At 38.4% G+C, this 25,592-nt stretch overlaps 1 protein-coding gene across 2 annotated transcripts in view; it reads left to right on the top strand.

Annotated features, from left to right (window-relative positions):
- The window catches only part of SUGCT (succinyl-CoA:glutarate-CoA transferase), a 740,869-nt gene that overhangs the window by 621,499 nt on the left and 93,778 nt on the right, over positions 1 to 25,592 (top strand). For both annotated transcript variants that reach the window (XM_023226372.3, XM_023226369.2), the window contains one exon: positions 465 to 528. In XM_023226372.3, the coding sequence (XP_023082140.1) occupies positions 465 to 528 (64 nt within the window). The remainder of the gene's footprint in view (positions 1 to 464; positions 529 to 25,592) is intronic.

Raw genomic sequence — 25,592 nt, forward strand, 5'->3', positions numbered from 1 at the left:
CAAACGGACTGACTCCCCATACCTTCTGCTGCACAGATTTCCAGGAGCATGTGTACCACCCCAGTGTGCTGCTCTGTTCGAGGTGCTATTTCTTGACCTTGGCCGAGTCCTGCCATAAGGTTATGCAGGAAAGGGCTGAGCTTTAATATTAGGCGAGCATCCATAGATGAAAGAGAGGAAATCATCTGCTGTATTTAGGGGCAAATAAAAATTTTAAGAGTGGGAAGGTCTTATTGAAATGTTTTCTAGTCCATGAATCCTCTAGTCTTTTTTGGCTTCATTTGGTGTATTATAAGATGAAACATTTTTATGTCAAATATTTACTATCAAATGAAAATTTTAAACATCTCTGTGTTTTGCCATATCTTTCTTTGATGTTGACTGAATAGATGACCATCCATGCCTTGTAATTGAAGATAGTTTTATTTTGTAAGTTATTTTTCTCTCTGTTTTTGCCTTTTCAGGTATTGCACAACGGCCTTATTATGGAGATGGAGCATCCGACTGCGGGGAAGATTTCCGTCCCAGGTCTGAAAAGTTTTGGTATTTTCTCTGACACCTTTCTTTATTAATTGTCCCATATGCTGTTTACTACAGGTAGCTTATGAGCTCCCAAACAACTTTCCAAGACATTATCCAAATTTATAACTTTGAGTAAAAGGGGAATGCTAGGACTGCACTCACAGAAATTATGGCATTGTGTCTTAGTTCTAAGGAGTGTCAGGTTGCCACCATGACAAAAAAACACTTGCATTTCTTAATTTCATTTTGTGTAATCACGTGCTCACGAAAGTACATCGTATAATTATCAACAGGTTGATAGTAATAGGTATGGCCAATAACAAGAAATGGAGTGTGGTTCATATGAGAATTGGAAAGAAAGCCAGGCAAGATATAATTGGAGTCCAAGGAAGGCTACTGACTGCCCAGGCTCGGCCTTTTTCTTTCAGAACTGTGGTTTAAGGTATGGATCTTGGCTTTACAGATCAAGAAACTAAATGTTTTCAGTACACCCAGAATAGATTGAATTTTTGTAAGTTGACTCATACTAAACCAACTCACCAGAGACCGCTGCCTAAGCCGAAATGCCAGCTTCTTCACTTGCAGAGGGAGCTCTCATTTCAGCAGCCAGTAGCCTCATGCCTACTCTCAAAGCATCCTCTTAGGTGATGCATTTAAACAATAGTGAGAGCTTGTGACCAATACATTTCCCTCCCACAGCCTTCATTTCTCTGATAATCGTAATATTACCTTTATCAGATATGTTGTTTCTCTATTCCAGGCATTGCTGGAAAATCCATATTCCAGCAATGGAGTTCCACATTATTTGTTCATTGTGTCCATATTTTCTAGGCTATACACAAACCAAGCACTTATTTTATTTTTTTCTTTTCTTCTGACGGAGGTCAATGAAATTAGCTAGGATATACTTTTTGTTATTGTTTTTTCCTAAAACCATTTCCTGGTCATCTTACTTGAAATTTAGGTATTTGCCAAACTCCTCAGTCACCTCAGTCAGGTGGCATAGAGTATTTACTTCTATAGCTATCTGGTCTCATTTATTGAAGGACTATTCTTGTTAATTTTATCCTAAATAGAATCTAATTCTAAGATTTGGGATCAGCTTTATAATAATCTCCCATAACCTACCAGATAGTGACCACTCGCACATGAAAAGAGTAAGAAAAGGGAAGTATGATGAATAAAGAAAGTTGCAGAGAAAATTCTAATGTTCAAGAACATAAGGAACATTATGCATGGTTTAAGGAAGGTAACTAAGAGAGCAGGTATAAGCAAATGAAAGACTAAGATCACATGTTCTAGGGAAATGTTATGTGATGTAGAAAAGTGGTAGAAAAAAATGTTGACAAAAGCTAAGAAGTTCATTAGTTCATGCACTCATCTATATTATTGCATATATACTATGTGCCAGGTACTGCTTTGGGTCCTAAAAATACAAAAATAAACCAGACAACTTCAGCCCAGTCCACCTGGAGCTGATACTTAATAGGAAGTTGAATAATGTAACAACCAACAAATGTTTCCATAACTGTAAGTCATAAGTGCAAAGAAAGAAAGAAGAATGTGCTGTCATAGAGAATGATAGGGGTCAAGTGGGGCCTTCTGTAGTTTAGGTGATCCAAGAAAGTCTGCCTGAGAGGCCGACTTATAACATGACACTGAAGGGCACAAAGAATAGAGGACGAGCATTTCCAGCAGAGGGAACAGCATGGGAGAAAACCCCAAGGTGATGAAGAGTGGGGTGTGTTCTAAGCCAGGATGAAAGGTGGGGAACTGGAGCGATAGGGAGAGCCTGGGGGCCCCGTTAAAGTTGGATTTTCTCTCATTTTAAGTAGGGGAATAAAATGACACAATTTACAGCTTAAAGCAGGTGTCAGGTTAGGAAGTGATACAGGAGTTTAGGTGATAGTGTCTTAAATTAGGGTCATGGGAATAGAAATAAAGAGAAGAGAGTGGTCAAAATAAAAATGTAATCATAGAGCTTTGAGTATTAGAAGACTTTAGAAAACATCTGGTCTAGTAGTTTTTGATATTTAAACAGTAAAACTGACTTTCCACATGAAGAATCCATAGCTAACACAGATGGAAGCAGAGTTATGCTGATTGATAGGTTAGCACTCCTATTGTTTAGCTTTCCTCCTCTGCCCACCATGCTGTGATCTTCCACACATCTCTCCTTGGAAGTCTGGGCCCTGAAGAACCAGTGATCACTTAACCCCACAAGTTTACAGATGAGGTCATACAGGGGTTGGTATCCCCAACACATTAGAGAAAGGGTAAGCATTTGAAAGTCAATATGATTGTCAGCATGATAATGAGGAAAAAAGTCAGTGGTCAACCTAGAATGAACTCATTGGAGGTAACACTCTTTCAATCAGGCATGAATTTGCTGACTTTCATTGTAAATAAATGAAAGCTAAATCTCAGGAGGAAGGAAATATTCTTTACAGATTCTTTACAGCTAGAAGGGAAGAATATTTATTTTGCCCACTTTAATTTATAAATGTATCAGGTAGCCATTGTAACAAGAATGCTGTGTAAGAAATAACCTCAAGCTCTTAATGGTTTTCAAACATAAGCATTTGTTTATCCCACGCATGTAGATTAACTCGGAAGTTTCATATAGGTTGGACTCAGCTGGGTAGCTTTGCTTCTAGTTCCAGGTCTGGCCAGGTTTAGCTTTTGCCTGTGCTTGGAGTCATTTCCAATCCATGTGTCTCTCCTGCTCTTCTGATGGTCACAGCTGCAGAACACTTGGGCAAGCAGAAACTACAGTGCTACATAAGATGTTGGTATACAGCTGGCAAACTCTTCTGCCTGCATCTCATTAGTCCAAGCAAGTTTTATTTTTTAAATGAATTTGTTTTGAGACAGTCTCACTCTGTCACCCAGGCTGGAGTGAAGTGGCGCAATATCAGCTCACTGCAACCTCCGCCTACCAGGTTCTAGCGATTCCGCTGCCTCAGCCTCTGGAGTAGCTGGGATTACAGAGATGTACCACCACGCCAAGCTAATTTCTGTATTTTTAGTAGAGACAGGATTTCACCATGTTGGCCAGGCTGGTCTCAAACTCCTGACCTCAGGTGATCCACCTGCCTCAGCCTCCCAAAGTGCTGGGATTACAGATGTCAGCCACTGTGCCTGGCCAAAAGCAAGTTTTAGGCTGTATCCAAAAGGGTGGGGAAATACATGTGACTCTTTCTGAGAGAAATTTCAGTGTTACATGGTGAGGAGCATGGGCACAGGGAGAAGTAAATAATTGGAGTAAAAAATTCACTTGACTACAATAGAGTTCTCAGATCCACAGCAATTTTTTTCTCCTTTTTTTTGTTTTAATCTCCCTTTGGAAAATTATATTTTTGTTTAATGTCTATAGGGCTTAGTCATCTTTTTGGTATGTCTATCCTGTTATCTTGTATTCTTTCTATAGAGTTATCAATACAAGAATTCCCAGATTTGAGATGAAATGCATGAGTCTAGTTTATGTTTGGAATTAGACTCTGAGTGTCTTTTGAGTGCAGCACATCTGAATTCCTCATGAGAGGGGAATGACAATTCTGCTTATAGATGTCAGATAAAAAGAGGCTATTGTATCTCGTAATCCATTGTATCCCAATAAGAGGCCACACAGACAGGACAAGAGTTATTAAATGCAAAGGGAATTTATCAGTAATTAAATTTGCAGTTTGTCTGTGGATTCTACCTGTCCTTGATTTTATTTACCTATGATAGTTCTGCCTTTCTTTGTTGGGGATGTCCCCATTGGAGAACTCATAAATGCTATAGACATAACTCAGATTTCCTCAGAATGTCTCCATGTGATATGTCTGCCAAAACAAGAAACACAGGCTACAGTTAGAGGTGACTTTTGCTACACTGTTTTCTGGTTAACTAGTGGAGACACATTTTGAATTTGCTAGACATAGTTCTATAGATTTACACATGCATATCCACATCTTCACGTTTACAGTAACAATCCTTATTAGGATTGTTATTAGCATTATTAGCATTACCATCTTATTACCATTCCAAATTATTCTACTTACTTATATTTCCTGCCTTATTAATGAACTTCTTGCAACCATCACTGAATTTTCTGTATGTCGCACTAATTTGCCTGAAGCACTTTCTATCTTAGTCATTACCAGTAACTTGTCGCTTAAAAACAGCAGTAAATCATGTGATATTTATAGAGCCTTCTTTAGAGTTGTATAAATCCACATAGCATTCCTTCAGATGAGAGTTTATTGATTAATATGTTAAAGGCACTGGTCAACCCAAGTTTAATATACTTTGGACAAGGACGGGAAATTATTTACCTCTTAAAAATCCCTCTTGGCTACTTAAAGAAAATAATTATTTCAGCCATTTAGTACATTGTTTCAATCTTTGTAATCATTACCATTATTAAAATACAATAAGTAGTATCATCTAAACGATTTCCTTTATTATATCTATTGCAAATACTCCCTTTCATATAATTCTCTATCATCTTCAAACTATAATAATTAGGAAAGAAATGTAATTTGTGTTTTCAGCTGATCTAGTTAAAGCATGCAAGCTAGTTAAGCCCATCAATTATCTCTAAGTGTGAGTTTTAGTTATGCTAATGCTATTGTTCTTTATTTAGTGTATTATTCATTAAAGTACGTGCTCATCAAAGCTTTAAAGCCTATTATACAGTTAAAAGTGAAGAGAGACAAAGAAAAATGAACTATCAATGGGCGTATAAGTGAGAACAGGTATCATGTGTCTCTTTGCCAGACTCCAACATTCTGGTGTTCTAAGAGCCCTCAGTGAGGAAAGTGGTTGTTAGTTTGAGGTCACCATTAGCTTAGTGATAGAAGTGTCAGCATGGTAGGCACAATGTACTAATTTGCTCTTAATTAACATAACCTATATTGAGTGCTAAAACCTCAAACGTTCCCTCCCCTTTCCCCCACAACTAACCTAACTAAACTTACTGTGTCCGGTACACTACATAAGCTCTGGGGAGAAAGCTGAATAGGACCAGTCCCTCATGGAGCTTATGCTTTGCCAGGGGAAACACATGAACAATGAACATGGAAAAGTAGGTTGAATGCTTCCTTGGAGAATCAAGGGCAACAGCTCAAGGCTCTGGGTGCAGATACCAGGGAGACCTCACCTAGTGTGTGGGCTGAGGGAAAGTTTCTCTGAAAAGTGAAATGTATGCTTCACCTTCAGTGTGTAGCCAAGTACAAAAGCAGTATCAGTGTTGAATCTGTGAGTGGTTTTCCATTTACTGTGATGTGCTACTGTAAATATACCTCTTTACTTCAGGTCTCTTTGATGACCTATTTACATTTGTATACATTATTTTACATAGAATAAAATGTTTTCATGTTTTTATGAGAAAATTTGAACAAATAGCTTTTTAATAGATGTAATGATCCTATGACGCATCAATGATGCCAAGGATTCTTCAATGAAATTATATAATGTAAAAAAAATGCAAACAGATACATGAACAATGTGAGTGCGTGGCACCCTGGAGGAGCAGAGAAAGCACTCCGGTAGAGAAATAGGGAGGGGGCAGGCTCACAGGGACCCTGAAGAGGGAGCCAGAGGCCAGATGAATAAGTTCTAAAATAGAGCTAATAATCACATTCAATACGAATCCAAAAAATTCAAAGATATCTATGCCGGGGTCCCTGAGATTCCTACTGTCTGAGGAATAAAGGTAGGATTTGGAAGTGGAGCTTAGATAGAAACCACTGGTTTAGCAGATGTTCTCATGGATTGATTTTAGGGGTAATTTCTATCTCTGTTGAAGACTTTTGTAAAACTTACAGTGTCCTAAATTTTACACTGTGAAATTCATAGAAATTTCTATTTGTTAATTACGGAAATTAAAAAAGCACATTAAAGTTTACACCACAGCATTTCTGCAACAGGAGATGGGCCATTACATAAATTTCATCTTATTTGTGACTTTAGTGGGAAGATCTTGCATAAGTTATCACATTCCAAAGGTTGGCCAATTTCCTGTAAGCCATTCACCATTTGCATCTTCTTGCAATCGCACTGGCCTTTGGCCTTTGAGCCAGAGTGGAGCATGCTGTCTTTGCATGTACTGTGGAGGTGCCAAGTTAGCATTGGTGCTGAGCGCCAAACTTCAAAGGATGTCATTGGAATAGAGTTTGATGTGTAGCTCTGCAGTTTCTCACCATAACCTTTTTCAGATACTTCCTGTGAATGTGCATTGCAGTCATTTGATTCTAGTCGCACTTCTGGGAAGTGTGTCAGTGGTGAGTGTGTCTGAGCTGTGAAGGAGAAGCAGTCTTCTTTACATGCAAAAGGATTCGAAATTGAATTACTTCTGCCTGCTGGTCCCCTGATCTGTGCTTTCCAGAAAGCAGCTCCAAGTTCTTCAATATATTTTCTCCATAGTATTTTAATACTCACATTTGGAACTTGCAGCAATTTTTAACTAGTGGGTGTTGGATGCAGAGACAGTAGTCACCACCATGCATTAGTGTAGTTTCAATCAAATTGTTAGAATATTGATGTTTGGATTTTAAGGTGAATTTTTATAAAGTTGAATGTACTCCTCTGTTGTATTATCGGACACGTTGTATTTCTGAATGTTTTGCAAGATGTTTTGTAAGTAATGATCTAAAACACTTCTCTGGGTTTGAGACAGTATACCTTCATAAGCTCCTGGAGGGCAAGAATGTCATGATTTGAAGTCTAACCAGCACCCTCTATGCCAACTAGGAACTTAAGAACATTTTCTGGATGATGATTACAATGGAAAACTACTAATCCAAAACATGATTTATGATCCATTTATTCAGTATGCATTTTTTGTTAATGGACTGGCTACCTGCAGAAGCTCTCTGATAACAGTTTATTTTACTTATTTAGTTAGTTTTCAGTTTGAAGCCCATACATTAAATGGAGTAACTGCCTTGTATTTTCCATGCATTACAACTCTGCCTTTTCTATGCTACACAAGACTTTGCCTTCTCCTGTTACTTTTAGCTTTTTTTCTTCCCTTTAGGTAGAAAATTAGATCATGTTTCTGAAATCACATGTCCTCAAAGTGCAGTTAAATTTCTATAATGGATAACAGCAATGGGGAAAGCTGTCACAAATCTGACTGGGGAAAAAGAAAAATTAAGAGGAACCAAAGTTTCGGCATATATCTCTCCATAAAGTTTAAGTATGTTGGTGCTCATAAGGAATTCTGTGTAAAACCAATGTGAGAATGAAAGGTGAGATAAGTTATTTCTTCCAGGTAGAAAGGCCCTTCAGATGACAACAGGAAAAGTGTGTAAAGTTTTCATGTTGTGCGTAGTGCATAATCTATCTTCTAGAAAGAGCATACTCCTTTAGGGACCAGGTTAAGCTGCAAAAAGAGGAAAGAGATGAAAGGAAGTTTCTATAGTCTGTCAACAAAATGAGAGAAAGCTGGCAGGAAAGTGAATTTTCAAATAGACTAGCTAGGGTACTTTCCAAAGTCCTCAATTATTTTTTACCATTATTAAATCCTTAACCCATGGCAGGATACTGAGAGTGAAATCAATCAGTGTATTCTCAGGTGACTTGCCATTGAGTGCCTGGAGTCTTCTCTGGAAGTCCGTATAACAATAAGGTGGGATAGTAGACATTGTTACTGTTCTGTGAGAAATGAATGGCACAGTAATTTTCCTTCCTAGGAGAGCAGGGAGGAAACAAAGGAGGCGTGAATTACATCCCCAGGTATGTCTTTCCATCAGGCATCAGAGAAGCTCCAAGAGCCAAGTTACTGTCGCTGATACAACTCAGGGATCTCCATCAACTATGCTTATCTGTGGCATGAGGAAGAAATATTTTGTGAGACCTGGGCTTTCATGCTCTGGGAATTCTTGTTTCTGTTAGTTGGGACTTGGAAAGCTGCCAAGAACTCAGTTGTTCCTTTGCAACATATCCTCATCAACCTAGACCCTAGTGGGTTTCCTGATAAGTGAATGTGTCTAACAGACAAGAAACTCTTATTGCAAATCAACCCTAAGTTATCAATGAATTCCTGGGGTGCAGAGTAAGTTTTCACTACTAGGAAGTGATAGTTATGCTCAAGAATTTTCCTGGGGGAATATTTAATTGGACTTATACATTCTTTGGGATTTTTTCCAGTATTTCTATGCAGAATGATCCTTGAGATTAGAGGTATGTTTTAAATAATCCGAGTGGACCATTGAATGTTAACCTGAATATAGAAATCAAAAGAAAAATAAAAAGCCACAGGAAGAGTGAAAGGCTAAATGATGATATACCATTTTTGTTATTGTGTCAGAAGATGTATCAGAAATTTTCATCAGTTTTTGATTGCGTTCCTGGTGTATTAGCTGCAGCCAACCTTCAATGAGTACACAAAGAAGTCTTTCTGGATCAACCTTAAGTACTGACTTTATGATAAGCCTTTAGGGAATAAATTAAATTAATCAAATTTAATTAGACATGTAAACTGATTAGAGAAGTAAAAACAAATACCTTACGATCGCTAAATACAAAAGTTTTAAAATTATCTTCCAGTTTGGACTTCAGTGTCATGGCGTTAACTTGAAGAATCAAGAAGTGCCATTATCTTTGCCTCCAAGTGTCTTCAGCTAGGAGTGAGTTGCTTGGCTTTATTGCTCAGTTTATTCCTGGTTGGAGAGGGAGTCATTTTAATCCTTTCTCAAAGAGGAGTGGCTTTGTTTTCCTTCAGCATTACCAAGAAGGGACTCCTTGGTGCATGAAGAGATAAATGGGGCTGAATTTCATGGAATTTTTTTTTTTTTTTTAAGTATCAGTCTTTAAGATGTCAAGAAGTATTCTGATTAAGAAGACTTAGATAAAATATTTATCTGACTAAGCCAGATAGAGCAAGCCATCTTTTTACGTAAAAGGATCGTAGTTTAATTTGGACTAAGCACACAATGTTATGTTAATATTAATAAGATGTTGGTGGAGATAAATGGTAGTAAAGGGGTTAAAGAAGAACCTCCAGATACCTTACTATAATCAATAGGAAATGTATCATATCCCATTTTTCATATCATCCCCAAACCTTCAGGATTTGGGGTACTGAGCTAGGTCTGTGGGCCTTATTGCTTCTCTCCTCAGCTAGACCGAATCTTATTTGTCCTGTATGTATCAGCTTTTATGAAACCATATCTTCATGGCATATCTTTATCTGGGTGTGGCATTAACAGTCAGCGTGTCTCTGAGTTCCTCCTTTGAGTAATATGTTCTAACACCACATAGGAAGGGGGGCCTGAGGGACCTTGAAATGCTTCCCTAATTTGCCCTTTATCTGAACATTGTGTAAGTCAGAATGGGTTGTGTGCCTATTGGAGTGGGTTGCCAGATAGTCTAACCTACTTACAACCCTATGTCTGTTTGAAATGTTCCTAAGAGCTCTAAATCCCAGGTTATTTCAAGAAGCCATAAGCTTTTCAAACAGTTAAGCAAAAACCAAATTTTAATCAAATTAAAAACGAAAAAAATTAATAACAGGACATTTTGGGCATTTGAGGTGGGGATGTGGTCAAATAAAAGTACCAAGAAGATGCTGCAGCCACAAAAAGCCAGAGAAGCACTAACTACCCTCCGTAGACTTAAAGAATATCTGCCACGAAGACTAATTCTGCTTTCTGTTTGTTGCTGGGCCTTCAAGTTCATGTGTGACTTTAAATAACTGACTTCAGCTTCTAGTGCCCTGTTTTCTTGTTCTAATGGGATTAGTCTTTTCATCCTTTTAATTTAACAGAAAAATGCAATTCACTATGCTGCACATAACTATATTTTGTGAATAGGTTTTAATGGCATAATTGCTGTGGAGCATTCAAATTTGAGAGGAGGGAATGTAAGTAAATAAACATCTGCTTAATACTTCTCTATATATGGTATATATACGAATACTTTTTATATACCATTTGTTTCTTTGCCAGGACAATTCAGTAAGCCATGCTACTATGTCCACTTTACAGATAAGAAAATAGAGATTTACTGAATGTTGTTACACCAACCAATGTTAGTGTTGCAATTCAAACCCAGCTCTGGGTGTATCTTTTATCTATCCTCTTTTCTCTATTTACTATTATCTCCTAAAATTGAGCCAAAAAAGGAAGTTGAACCAACTATTGTGGGTTTTTTTTTTACCTTACTTACATCAGTCTCTAATTTAAAGGCTGCTGGATATATTTGAAATTTGAAGCTCAGTTGACATTTATTTAAATAATATTTACATTTTAAGAATGAAAAGTTAGATTCAGCCTATCTATTTTGGGATTACATATCTATTTTGGGATTACATGGATTTTTGTTGTTGTTTTTGTTTTTTACAAAGCCTGTAATTGTGTTTCTATTAAAAAAAAAAAAGAAGTAGCAGCCATCGGAAAACGTATTGTTAGGCTATTTTGATATTCTCAAGAGCATATAAGTGTAAATGCACCAAAACATGTGGACTACATTTCCCCCTAGTTGTACTGTTTTCACACATTAACAGAGATGCTGTTTGGAAGGGGAATAAAGGAGACATGTTTGGGATACATATGCAGATTTCAATAATCAAAAGAGCCAAGATATTAAGCTGCCTCCTGTAATCACCCAGAATTTTTGTCTTTCCAGTGATCTCTGTGGCCATGGTGTTGTGTGGGCAAATTTCCTCTTGCTGACCTGGGGCTGGTATTATTTCAAAGTTAGAGCCCGATTCCTTAGAGTAGCATTAATGAAACTGCAAACAATGTTGTGTTGGTATAGTAGAGTTAAGATGATTTTTCTTCCCCAAGCATGTGGTTGATACTATGGCCAGGAAAGTTTAAAAATAAATTAGTGACAAATACTATGTGATTCCATATAAGGTTCCTAGAGTAGTCAAGTTCATAGACACAGAAAATAGAATAGCGGTTGTCAGGGGCTAGAGGGAGAGGGGTATGGCAAGTTAGTGTTTACAGAATACAGAGTTTCACTTTGGGGAGATGACAAAGTTCTGGAGATGGATGACATAACAGTTGCACAACAGTGTGAATGTACTTAGTGCCACTAAAGTGTACACTTAAAAATGGTCAAAATGGTAAATTTCATGCTATATACATTTTCAGCTACAATAAAAATATATGATTCATAAAAATATTAATTAACTTCTTTGATATTTTCATGTGTACATGTAGGATGTATGTGTGGTGTGCATACAAAATAGGCTAGAATGGAGAGCATGTAGGCTTAGTCACTGAGACCTGAGCTCAAAGCCTGGTTTTGCAATTTATGCTTGGAGATAATTGACAGCCTGTCTCATGTATTTCAGTGGAAGCTTTCTTATCTGTGACAGGAAGACCAAATACTCACTGCAACTTATAATAATTAAATAATAATAAATGTCCAGTGCTCATCACGTAGAAGGATTAAGTGGAAACACAGCATAGACAGTTAGTAAACTCGTACCTTCATCTGCAGTAACAAGTAGTTTTGGGGAAAAATAAAACTAGCTACATGACTAATTTTTCAACCATTAAACCTTGAAACAATCACTCATGTTTCTCTAAGAAATACACTGAAACAAATCATTCTTTTGTTTAACAAATGTTTATCTAGTGTTTACTCTGTGCCAAGTCCTGGCTGTCAAGAAGCACTGTGTAATGGGACATATGACAGTGACCAATCAAATAAGACACAGTGAGGACTGGGAGATCCTGGGACTGTAACTGCCAGATGTGTGCAAGGCCAAACTGGCCCCTTTGTCTGTTTTCCAAGTAGGAGCTCTTGGGTAAATATTTTGTGTATAAAGTCAGTGGAGACCATGCCGTGTGAAAGCCTCCTCCAAAATCATCATTGTCAGACAGTTCATGCAGGTGAAAATAATGCAGCGGTCATAGCTAACACTGTAACAGCTTGTTTAGGGGAAATTAGAGAGGGGCCCATGATAGAGCACAGCATTTCCTAAATGTTCCCTGCCTAAAGGACCCTAGTTTTCTGAAATAGTAATAGTTGTGCTACCACAAAATGACCCCTTTGTCAAATAACTTTGGGAAACCTGCATTAAGCAAAGGTCAGTGAATTTTCTTTACTTTGACATTTCTTGGAAGCATTGATAGTCTAAAATGTGTTTGCCTCTCTAAGAGGGAGATATTGAAGACCATCTTTCCCAAAGTTCTTTGATAGCAGAGCCCTTTTTCCCCCAGAGCGCTTATTAAGATCCTGTGGAAAAGTGATTTTTGGGTCACCCCGCTAGGAACATGTGTCCCTTGGAGCCACATGAGACCAGTTGTAATGGTCATTTAATGGAGAAATTGGCTGGATTATGCTAACAGAAGGAGAGGAAACCAAATAAGAAAACTGACCGTCCTCTGAGGGTCAGGATTTTCTATTGTTTTTTAGCTCAAGGGTCCAGTGTTCCCAAGGAGTGTCAAAGTGGGTTGTTTCTGCGAGAGCTGAATATCCATGAATACTGGGCAGGAGAGGGTTGGCCGGGAGCACGCCCCGGGGAGCCTGTGTGGTAAGAGACCTCCAGAGGGGGCCGGTGATTTCACTCCTAGTGGGCTCAGCCCCCACCAGAAGAGTTTCATTTGACAAGGAAAGGCATTAATAATGGAAATGGATTGAAGGTAACACTGGCGTGCAGATCAGGAATAGCTCACACGGTGATGCTCTTGCACTAGAAGCAGAAACTATCCTGGGATCTAAAGAAATCACTTAAGAAGAAAACATTTCCTCTTCATTGAGCCTCAGTAAAGCTGCATGAGGAGAATTCTGCACAATTGTTCGTACTCTAGCTTAGAAAATGGAGTTGATTAAGTGGAAGGAAACTTTAAAAATGTGACAAAGATGATGAGGTGATTAAGGGGTAGGTTTTAAGTAGCAAGATGTGGGGAATTGAAGATGTATGACTAGTGGCGGTGACAGTGAGGTTTATGATAGCTGCCTATAAATACCCAATTAATTGCCTAATGTGGCAAATGAGAAGAAACAGGCTTTTACCACCAAAAGGGAAACTTGAAGTGTATTAGGGAAACAAGTATTTAACATTAGGGGTGATTTGGCTGCCATGATATGGAGAAATCAGTTGTGTTATTTAGATAAAGACTCAGAAAGGTACTTTTCTTCCTGATAAAATCCTAGTGTCAACAGATTATTTTTCTTTAAAAAGGATGCATATATTTTCATATTTCTTAGGAGCAGAGATTGGAAAACAGAGAAAACTATTTAATTTGCTATAATTCAGGTTGCCTCAAGCCTCCAAACATATTTTCCCCCAAGCTGAATTATAGTAATACCTTTGATGGTAAGAAGCGTAAAACAACTCTTTTTTTTTTTTTTTTTTTTTTGAGACGGAGTCTCACTCTGTTGCCCAGGCTGGAGTGCATTGCAGTGGCGTGATCTCAACTCGCTGCAACCTCTCTCTCCCAGGTTCAAGTGATTCTTCTGCCTCAGCCTCCTGAGTAGCTGGGATTACAGGTGCCCACCATCATGCCCCGCTAATTTTTATATTTTTTTTTTTGGTAGAGATGGGGTTTCACCATGTTGGCCAGGCTGGTCTTGAACTCCTGACCTCAGGTGATCCTCCCACCTCTGCCTCCCAAAGTGCTGGGATTACAGGCATGAGCCACCCCTCCCGGCCAGCATAAAACAATTTTATGCATTGTATTATACTGTATGTGGAGCTACACCTGATAGTGTAAGCCACAATAAGGCTAGTTGTAGGGCACACCTGATAACACTCACTAACACTTAGTGAGCTGAATATGAATTATGTGCTTTATACAGGAGTATGTAATCAGCACATAGACTCTCTGGGTGTGGCATTAGAATCCCCATTTCACAGGTGAGCAAACTGAGCTTCAGATAAATAGCCTGAGGAAGGTCACATATGTAGAAAGTCACGAGCTAGAATTTTCATTCACTTCTGAGTTACTCAGAAATCCATGCCCTTTTATTGCGATGCTCTACTGCCTCCTGAAGGCATTTTTTGATCATCACTTTTATAAACTTTAGGCTTAGTTTATATGAAGCACTCCTGACAGTGAAATGGTTTGCTCCTGTTTGAGAGTGGGTGGTCACCGAGGGTGTTACTCACGCTTGACACAGATAATCCTGTGGCATGACTTCAGCAAACAGCTTGCCTAAGTTTGCACAGAGAATGAGATAGGCCAGGCTAGAAGGAAAGGCAGTTGGCTCCAGCTCACCTGGCATTCATATGGCATATGGAGGAGCACTGCCAGATCTCAGAAACAGCATCCAGATTTGATTATAAGTTCTCTTTGTGGTCTTTGAAGCTTTGTGTTACTTCTTCCCTTCACTCGTGGAGTTCGGATCTATTTTCACATAAACAGAAATGATTCCTCCTTTCTGAGCACTTCATTGTTGGTGGCATTGTGGAATGTCCCAGGAAGGGGGGAATGGGGCCAATTAGAAAGGAGAAATTCTTCTTCGACTCACATGTTTATATGAAAATGCCAAAGCCACCAGCTGTTGCAACAGCAGGCCTAGGGTAAAGTCCTTCCCCAACTGTCCTGCAGCATATATACCGCAGAGGGAGATCTTTTCAATAGGCTCAGTTAGAAAGTGGAAAAGAAAAGCACCCTCCACCAAAAAAAAGTGTGGTCCTGTGTTCATGAGTTGTACAGCAAACTTTGGAAATAAGCACTTAAGTATACTTTTTATTTCTGTAAGAAGTTCCCAAATATGAGCATAGAAATGACAGCTCAAATTCCAACCATTCCGTATTAAATGCCTTACCTCAGCTCACCACTGAGGAGTTTGTTCCTTGAGTAGAGAGAATGTAGATTGAAAAAAATTAATTTCACATTTCTATTTATGGGACATTTGAGACAAACAGCCCATCAATGTTACTGTTACCTCATTCGCCTTTTTTAGCCATCAGGACTGACTGCTTATGTCTTTTACATTCATGGGACACATTTCAAATATGAGGAATTCAGTTCCATAGCAGGACTTTAGCAGAGATGATATATATCATCTTATTTGGCTATCTTTATAAGGCTTTCTTCTTTTCTTCAAAAAAAAAAAAATAATAAATGGTATATTAGTACTGATGGAAAAAACAGACCTGACAGGAAGGTTAAAAAAAAAAGTGACTTAAACAACTAATCAGGAATCAATTCAAGAGAGTAGGGTGGAGTAGAGTCTGAGACCAAACAATATAATCCCAAAGATTATATTTGTTAAATGAAGCTTAATTGGGGCTGTTTTACTGCATTGAACTAGCTAAGGTGTTCTCCCTGTCAACCTTCCTGATAGAGGTAGTTCCTATCCTATTTCATCCCTCTGCTCCCTTGTGTACAAGGTGAGCTGTCAATTTGTTGGAGAGGAGTAAGATCACAGCTGGGACTTACACACAGTTCTTCAGAGCATGCCACAGGTTGGGGCTGCAGTGTTCTTTCTGTGTTCTTTCTGCTTTTGAAAATGTTCCAGTTACTTAAGACTTTTAAATCTATCTTTTGCAAAGAAAGAGAAAAGTCGACTTAAACCACAACACTAAAAACAAGTTGCCTTATAGGAATTGACCCCATGCATTGAAGAAAAACAAAAACAAAAACAAAAAAAAATAGGTGATGTCTTCACAGAATTTTTCTCAAAAGAATGTAATATTAATTCCTATAACTTAAAAAAGCCATCCATATAGAGTTTTGTGCCCAAAATTGCCCATGGAATATAAACCATGTGATATAAAAGAAAACTATATGGTATTCCTAAGCCTTAACTTTCCCAAACCTATCTGAATGGGACATTTTTCAAAATGCTATTGGTCCAAAGGGTCTCTCATGGGACCCAGATCTGATATGAAACCATGGAGGAGAGTGACAGGGTTAGTTGCCCAGGTAGGATGGAGCAGCCCATGAATGTGAGAACTTGGAACTGGGCAGGCCGAGTGGTGTGGGTCAGAGTGGCGGCAGAGGATGGCCTACCTGCGGGCAATGGAAAGAATGCTGACCTATCACGTGGGGCACGGTAACTGGTAAATATGGTGTCAGAAGATTTAGCAGGAGATGAAAAGGTGCCCTGACAGGCAGTGGGCAAAACACACAGAGATCATAGGTTCAAGAAACATCACAGAATCCTAGCGAATAGGTAAGACAGAGGCTTCAGGTAAATCCTTCTGGATAGCAAGGCCTGAGCCACAGGGCCAATATTCAAAAGCAGAATTCAATTCCTGACATTTAAGAAAGAAAAAGCCAAGAACAAGATGAAATCATTGATTTTCCCATATCCTGGAAGGACGCAGTTACCAGAATGGTTTTAAGGGTGGAACTGAGACCAAGGGAAGAAGGCAGACTTTTCAAAACTTGAACAAAAGGTAGGAATTCATTTCAGGACACATTTGAGCACCACGACTGCATCTGAAGATATAGTGAGGACTGGCCATGGGTCATCTGAGCTTGGAGCAAGAGCATCCCATACTCCCTCAGGGTCCCAGGCTCTGTAGAAATTGCGGAGGAGAATTAAAGGGCAGAAAACCAAGCGGAATATTATCCAGATAAGATTTTCAGCTCAGTCTTGGACTCCTTCTTCTCCATTCAGCAGGTAAGATTCCATAGTCAGGGGTCTCACACTGCTTCACTACCTATTTCTTAGAACTCTGCACAGCTTTAGTGGAAGAGGCAGTGGCTGCTGAAGGAGGGTTCACAGCAGCAATCTGCAGGAAGCTTTGGCTGCTTCCTGTGTCCCTGGAAAAGTTCTCAGGAGTTTCCCAGAGTCCTCAATGGCACCATGGACTCTTGTTTTCCGAAGGATATTAAGAATGATGTTTCATCTCACGTAGGCCACTTTGTGGGAGGCACCTTTTGACCAGGAGGCAAGGTCACCCAGGAATCTGTTCAGTGTGTTTAATGCCAACAAGCCCTAAATGTTTTAAATAGCACTGAGACCCACTCTATCTTTCTATGACCATTTCTAGGTAGAATATGTTCAACATGAACAGTACCAAACGTTGCATCATAAAAGAATACTTGCTATGAAGAACAGGCTGCATGCTTAAAAACTGGGGCCTATAGGAAGTTCATTTTCTTTCAAATAATGTCATGTTTGCCATATTGCAACCCAAATGTCTTCGTATTATGGTTGATACTGTTGGTGTTACATTTATGAAACACTTAATTTGTTTATGCTATTACTTTTTCTTGCAAATACCTAATCAGAACTCCAAACATCAGCACCCTGTATTGGAAGGTAGGTGCCCACTAAAGTTTGATGGGGAGGCACATGTGAGTGCCACATTGTTCTTTAGGGAGAGTGCAGCTTGCAGGGCGAGGCAGCTTGAAATCGTGTCATGTGATGAGTGTGTCTGTTAGGAGAAGTCTTGACTACAGTGGTTAATGTAGAGTGATATTCCTTGAGAGGGCAGAACTAGGACTAATAATCAGATGTTAGAGGGAAAGGATTCAAGCTCAAGGCATAGACAAGTTTTCTTATGTGGGTAGCAGTAAAGAAAAACAAGGGGGAGAGTACTGAACTTCCTGGCAAGGTAGCGAACATAGCAGTAATATTAGAGTTAAAAGAAGAGAGTGAATGAGCACTTAGCAGAAATTTTATATTTACGTGTAGAATAAAGAATTGACTTAAGTGGCTTTTAAGGTCAGTGACTGAGTTAGAAGCAAAAGTCAAATTTCTCATTTCCTTATCTGGGATTTTTACCCAATTCCTTGAGTTGGTGGCTGAACAATGCCCTCTAAATATGTCATGTCTTAATCCCTGGAACTTGTGAATGCTATCATATATGACAAAAGGGACTTTGCATATGTGATTAATTCAAGGATGTTGACTTAATTATCCAGGAAGGCCTCATGTAATCACCATCCTTTTATAAGAGGGACACAGAAGTAGTCAGAATCAGAGGAGAATACAATATGATGATGGAAGCAGAGAGCAGAGTGATAAGCTTTGAAGATGGAGGAAGGGGCCACAAGCCAATAAATGCAGGCCATCACTAGAAATTGAAAAAGGCAAGGAAATAGATTGTCCCCTAGAGCTTTCAAAAGGACTGTAGTTCTGCCAGCACTTTAGCTTTAGCCCAATGAAACCCGTTTCAAACTTCTGACCTCCAGAGCTCTACAGAAACAAATGCATGTTGTTTTAAGCCACCAACTTTGTGATGATTTGTTACAACAGCAACAGGAAATGAATACACCTGCCTTTTCTCAACCCTATCTTAAATTTTATTTGAGCCCTAAATAAGGTGGCCAAGGCCCCAAATATACACACCAATGCAGGAAGCATAGCTGTCTGACTTCCTCCTTTCAACACTTAGTTGTTGATTCTTGGATTGAGCCTGTATATTAAGTCACTCATTTCTTATAACATTATTTCTCCTTTATTTAAATATGCATTTTGACTTTTATGTGTTTCTAATTAAATCTTATTTTATTTGCGTGACCTGCAGCTTGCTACTTTTCTATCTGCTTCCTCCCTGAACCCCTGTCATACTGAACTTGTTAAGTTTCTTGAAAACACCATGCAGTTTTGTCTCTGTTATTTTGCATGCATTGTTTCCTCTCTGGTGACTGGCTTTTATATTATGTTTTGCCTAGATAACTTCTATTCTGCTGCATCAGGATTATGTTTAGCTATAACAGAGACTCCCAAATAGCACAGATTAAAGATAGGTTAATCCTCTCTGCCATGATAGTCTGGAGGCGGGCAGTTCAGCACTGGTATGACATCTCTGCCCTGGCTTGTCCTCAGGAAATCAGGCTCCTTTTAGCTCATTGCTCCACCTTCCCTGGAGTGTGGTCCTTGTCTTTATAGTACAAGATGGCATTTCGAGCTCAGGTCATCACATCTATGTTCCAGACAAGGGTTAGAGGAAAGCACTAAGAGGAAAAGGAACAAAGAGTATACCCCAGCTATTTTGGGAGAAGGTTCATGGAAGCTGTCAAATTATACCTCTACTCACGTATATTAACAAGTACCTAGTCACCTGCACAGAGGCTGGGAAGTGTAGTTTTTATCCTGGGGCTGAAGAGTGGCATTTGCCCTACTGGAAAACAGATGCCCTATTTCTGTGGAAAAAGAGAAGGGATATTAATGGACAACAAACCATATCTGTCACATCATCATGTAACTCAGCTTATATAATTCCTGCTGTGGGAAGACTTCTTCCTCATCCCCAATGCATTGGTGTCCCTCCTGTGTGCTCCTCACATCCTGTGAATACCTTCACTTACTGTGTCAAATGCCTTGATAACCTTGGAGACAAATTGCTCACTGGATTATGAGCAATTTGAGGCAGGAGCTCTGTGATCATTTTATCACCTAGCACAGTAGCTATTAAAATGTATTTATAGTGAATGAATAAACTAATTAACCCTGAAAAGTTTCCAGATGCCTATGTCTCTAAAATACTGAAATATGAGCAGATATTTTAATTTCACGTATACTATATTTTGTGCTCTTAAAAGTTTTCTAGAAATTCCCAAGAAGTTAAGATTGTATATCCGAAAGCATAACAAATGTGTGTGTATGTTTTATGTTTCAAAAGTTATAATTCTACACATAGAAAAACATACTTAGGTTCCCCCCCCAACACTCACCCACATCTTTCTCTGTAAATATAGTTTAGAAAGGTGTAATCAAAGGAAGGTTATATTAGTTTAATTTATTAAAATACAGCAGATTGTGTGTGGATCACAATCTGTATCAATGTAACAAAATTGTATCAGTAACTGTAACACTATAGTTATCAAGTAGACTGATAGTCAAATTGAATTATAAAATCTATCAAGTAACACGATACACAATTTATTTTCTAGCATTTTTTTTTCTAATGTGCCCCTTTCCTGTAATGTATCTTAACAGCGCTATGAGGTTGTCAATGCTGGAAAGGTAAATACTGTGGTTCAGAGCAATCCAGGATCTTATAGCACTCTCTAGGTTCAAGTGACTAATTTTATTCTCATAAGATTAATTCAAGATTCGATGGGGGAATAAAAGTGTAATTATTATTCATATTATTTTCAATTTGTACGTCTTCCATTTTTCTTACAGGTACTGTTTTGATTGGTAACAGATATTTATCATCTACTGAAGAAGTGAAATAAATGAGACTTGAAAGGAAATGTAATTTTAAAAGACATTCTGGCTCTTAAAAATGTGTAATCTAATAAGCAAGAGAGATTGTATTGGAAATTGTAATGTATTACAGTAGCTATTCACTGAGACTAACTGAATGAATGAATGAGCACATAAATTGGGGAAGCTATTTCTTCAGGGTATTCTGTGGAATCCTTTTGTGAATTACTCCTTTATATTTTCCCACTGTCCTCTACCTCAAGAATTGTTAGAGGATAGTTAATTATTATAGTATTTTTCATCTTGCTTCTTAAAACTAGGGTGACCATATGTTCCATTTGCCTAGAACTGTCTTGGTGTATGCCTGTTGTCCAAGCATAATTATTAATAGTGCCCCCTCAAGCTCCCTGAAGGAGTAAGCCAGCTTGCAGCCTGCTCCTCTGTCCTCAGCAGGATGAACTTTCCCTTCCTCCTCCCTTCCTCTTGACTTTCCACACCAAAAGTCTGTAGGAGTAGGGGAGAGAGTAACAATCTCATTGAAAGCTCAGTTTCTGGCTTTGGTTCCCATATTCCTGTTACCACCTGCTGAATATCAGCCCATACGTAAGTCTTGCAGATTGTTTCAAGTTCCTGTGGTTACAGATAAAAGCCTTTATTCTTTGGAGGAGAACATACTTCTGGTTAAAAAAAATAAAAAGACATAGTTCCATGTTTGAGCTCACAAGCAATTATTTACATAACTATGGGATTATCCAGCATTCATCATGATAGATGCTAGATCTCCAGAGCATATCCTAATGTGCCAATCCTTTTGAAATATCTGTCATCTGTCTGTCTATCTGTCTGTCTGTCTATCTATCTATCTGCTGTTACCTATCTGCTATCTATCTATCTATCTATCTATCTATCTATCTATCTATCTATCTATCTATCATTTACTTTTGAGACAGGGTCTCACTCTATTGCCCAGGCTGGAGTGCAGCAGTGCAATCATGGCTAACTGCAGCCTCGACTTGAGCCTGGGCTCAAGTGATCCTCCCACCTCAGCCCCCTTAGTAGCTGGGACTACAGGTGTACACCACCACACCCAGCTGATTTTTTTGGTAGAGGCAGAGTTTCCCCATGTAGCCCAGGCTGGTCTCAAACTCCTGGGCTCAAGCAGTCTGCCTGCCTCGGCCTCCCACAGTGCTAAGATTACAGGTGTAAGCCACTGCATCAGCCTGAAATATTTTGTATTCCATTTAATTCTTTACAAAATTACTTTATAAAACAACTTCCTCACTTTCTTAACTAATGTGAATTGAATAAAATGAAAACTTTTGTTTTTATAATCATTATTAATATTAATTTTTATAGTAAGTGATTCCTTATGGACTACAGAGGCACGTGGAGTCATTTGACCTTTTTATTAATAATTTTTGAATTAGTATCTTTCTTTTTTTGAGATGGGGTTTTGCTCTTTTCGCCCAGGCTGGAGTGCAGTGGCGTGATCTTGGCTCACTGCAACCTCTACCTCCTGGGTTCAAGCGATTCTCCTGCCTCAGCCTCCCAAGTAGCTGGGATTACAGGAACCCACCACCATGCCCACCTAATTTTTGTATACTTAGTAGAGATGGGGTTTCACCATGTTGGCCAGGCTGGTCTCAAACTCCTGACCTTAGGTGACCAGCCCACCTTGGCCTCCCAAAATGCTGTGATTACAGGCTTGAGCCACTGTGCCCAGCCGTATCTTTTTATATCATATTATTTTGAGTGTATTGCCTCTATTAGTCTCTCTCACATACGATTTGTTTCCTCTTATCTGCTCTAGGCTCAAAAACAATATCATCTTAGTGATGAGAATCGTGAATAAAATCAATGTACATTTGCTTCAAATAATGAGCAGCTCTCCGATGGGGAAAATCTATGCGATTTGATGACATCACTTTGTCTGCAGAGATACTTTTTTTGCTTGCTTTTTGTCTGAGTTCCAAGTAGCTGAGTTTGTAGAATAGTTGACCTCTAGATAAGTAAAGTGTTTTTGTCATTCCATTTGAAAATTAGTGTGGAAAATTAAGGTGTGCACCCCCATGGAGAAAGTTGAGGTCAAGCAATTCATTCTCGAAGCTGTGCAGTCATAAAGATTCACATGCCGAGCTCAGAACTAGTATTAACCAATCAAATTGCTCCCAGAGGGGTGCTCACTTCCTAGGTCAACTCTTAAAACACTCCACATAGCCATTTTAGGCTTCTAAATACTTGCTGGTGAATGGACGGAGAAACAGGAAATCAGAGTGAAAATGGACGCTATAAATCTATTTTCTACAGAAATGTGTTATGAGGGCAAATATACTACATCAAATTTTAGAATCTCACAATACTTCCGAATTCAACCCAAATCTTTCCTTTGTTACATTTCTTTCTTTCCCTAATTTAAGATTCACCAAGATTGTGTAAAGCTTATGATTATTTCCAAGTTTTGGAAATCAGTCTTCTTTCCCTTTTAAAAGATACTGAGTAGCCTTCCCTCTGAAAGTCACAGGGAAGACAGGAAATTCTATGAAGTAGATTTAAGGTATGTCATGAAAGCCCAGAAGTTATTCTTGCCAAAAGAATGTCTTCAGAAGCAGCAGGCAAAATGAAAACTAAAATATTTGCTGTAATTTACATAAGTGCTCTCTTTTATGTAATTACAGCAAATAAGTATAATGAAATATATGTGTCTGTTGCTTTCTCTTTAGAATAGATGTTATTAATTAATCTTGAAAAGTTCCCAGTGTCCCATGAAATTGATCTATAATGTTCTCATTACTCATTGTGGAGATGGGGAGATTGCTGATTGTGTTAATTTTTGCTACATTTTGATTTTTAGATGGTCAAGTAGAATCTGTAGGCCAAAGACACTGTGTCTTGCCAGAATGTAGTTATAATTTCATATAACAGAGTTTTATATATATATATATATATCATATATATATTCATATAACAGAGTTATCTAATTTCAAATAACAGAATTATTTCTGTTGTTGATACTTGTCTACAGATTATAAAGCCTTACAAAGACTTACAGATTTTGATTATATGTTGGCTTTTTCCATAAGTTTCATATTTTCAATTTACCCCAAACACTGTAACTGTGAAATATAATGACAAAGGCATTTTGGCAAATAAAAAAAAAACCCCACAAATTTGGTCTGAACATCAAGAAATAATGGGTCTTGAGTTTTCATGGCCATGTGTACTGTCCCATTAGTAACATTTAGTTGGTAATAAAAAGAGAAAAAAGTTAAGTAAAATGATTCACATCTTTTTAATTGTGAAACAGCAATGACCAAAAAACCTCTAAATGAGACTGCAATTCTTGTTATTGGAAAATGTATATATTTCACAGTAGCAATTTATACTTATTTTTGGAACTGCTTACCATACCATGGAATTTCAACTGTGGTGTTATTGGGGTTTCTGCACAGAAGAGATGCCAAATAAGAAATGCAAATACTTTTATTTGAGAGCCATTCAGAGTTACTTGAACATCTCTGAAGGTTTTGAAAGATAAATCTGCTTTACCATCTATATACATATAATGTGGCTTGCACCAGAAGGAGGTGGCCTGAAGGGCCCATGCACACTAATGAGCTGTGCTGAAAATGAGTGCGATATCCTTTTTCCAATTACGTACCCTGACTTACAAGTAAATATATTTTACTTCTGCTCTCAACCACTGGCTTATATATACATGAGGTCTTTGGCAGGACATAGAGTCCCAGTTTCTCTACTGGAAAGGCAAATACCTACAAGCATTCTCAGTTAACAATGCTAAGAGGTATATCTGTAAACTAATAGTTAAATATGCATTGAGTGCTAACTCTGTTAGATAAGATGCCTAACATACACTGTTTTAGAAACATTCTTTCATCTTGGCAGGTAGATACTATTTTCTCTGTTTTACAGATTAGAAAATTAAGGTACAGGTCAATTAAAGACATGGTTATGGCCACACAGCTGGTGAGAGGCATGGCCACACTGGGCCACTCTTTAGCTTTGCTTCTCCATGGGAGAAAATTTGGCCTGGTTTTAGATGGATATACCTTATGCCTTTTAGAGCACAAACCCAAGATACTAAACTGTCTCTGGATTTAAGTGTAAGGTGAGTGGATTATTTCTGCACCTTATCTCCTTCCGTGGGAGTATAAGTAAGTCAATGTAGGTGCAATCTTCGAAATTCCTATTAAGCAGCAGCAACATAAAATCATGTCAGCCTAGGGTGTGAGATGGAGGAGCTCCATATAGGTTTTGAATACAGATAAGGCTGTGTTCACAGATAAGAACACAGAATGGTTCTGCCTCTGGAATTGTTACTTTAGGTCTTTTCCTTTTTCCAAAGTTTGTGTTCTAAAGAAGCTATTCTGTTAAGGTATGTTGTTCTTCAATGTCAGATGACCTCCTGGCCACTCACCTGAGCCCTTTTCCATCGTGCGTGCCACTTTTATATACCTTGGCCAAGTTCCTGCTGAGCCATATTGCAGTTTGCAGTGAGGTGCCCAGCGGTCGTCCCCATCCTGCCACTGTGAAAGTCAGCCCGGGAATCCACGTGTCTGAGAACTAAAACAAGTCAATTCCAAATCAACTGTTATTTCTAAACCCAGAATCTGCTGTTGATTCACACTGGGGCCTTTGAATTAGTTTTCTCTTTCCCAAGCTGCCTCAGTTTCTCAATTATCAAAATAGGAAAAAGAACACAAAAGCACATGTGTTCAGAAGGGAGATTCCAGCCTTATTTAGATTGAAAGCTTTTTTGAGTTTTGTGGGGTTTTGTTGGTGTCTTTTTTTGTTTGTATTTTAGGACATAAGCCAAACTGATTACATCACTATTTGTATTCATTGTAATGGTTGTTTCTGTTTGATTGACATCATATGGTCCTTTGGCATCATGAGAAAAACCCTACTTCTTGGATTTGAGTTTTCATATTCTTCTGGAAATTCCATAGTTATTAATTAGTTGCTCTTACTTTTTCTGAACCTAGAGGCTATAAGTTTCATCAATGTTACTTTCTGTATATGATTTCAGTTTTAAATGTCAA

Source organism: Piliocolobus tephrosceles, chromosome 8 (assembly GCF_002776525.5).
Source record: "Piliocolobus tephrosceles isolate RC106 chromosome 8, ASM277652v3, whole genome shotgun sequence".
Classification (NCBI taxonomy): Eukaryota; Metazoa; Chordata; class Mammalia; order Primates; family Cercopithecidae; genus Piliocolobus; species Piliocolobus tephrosceles.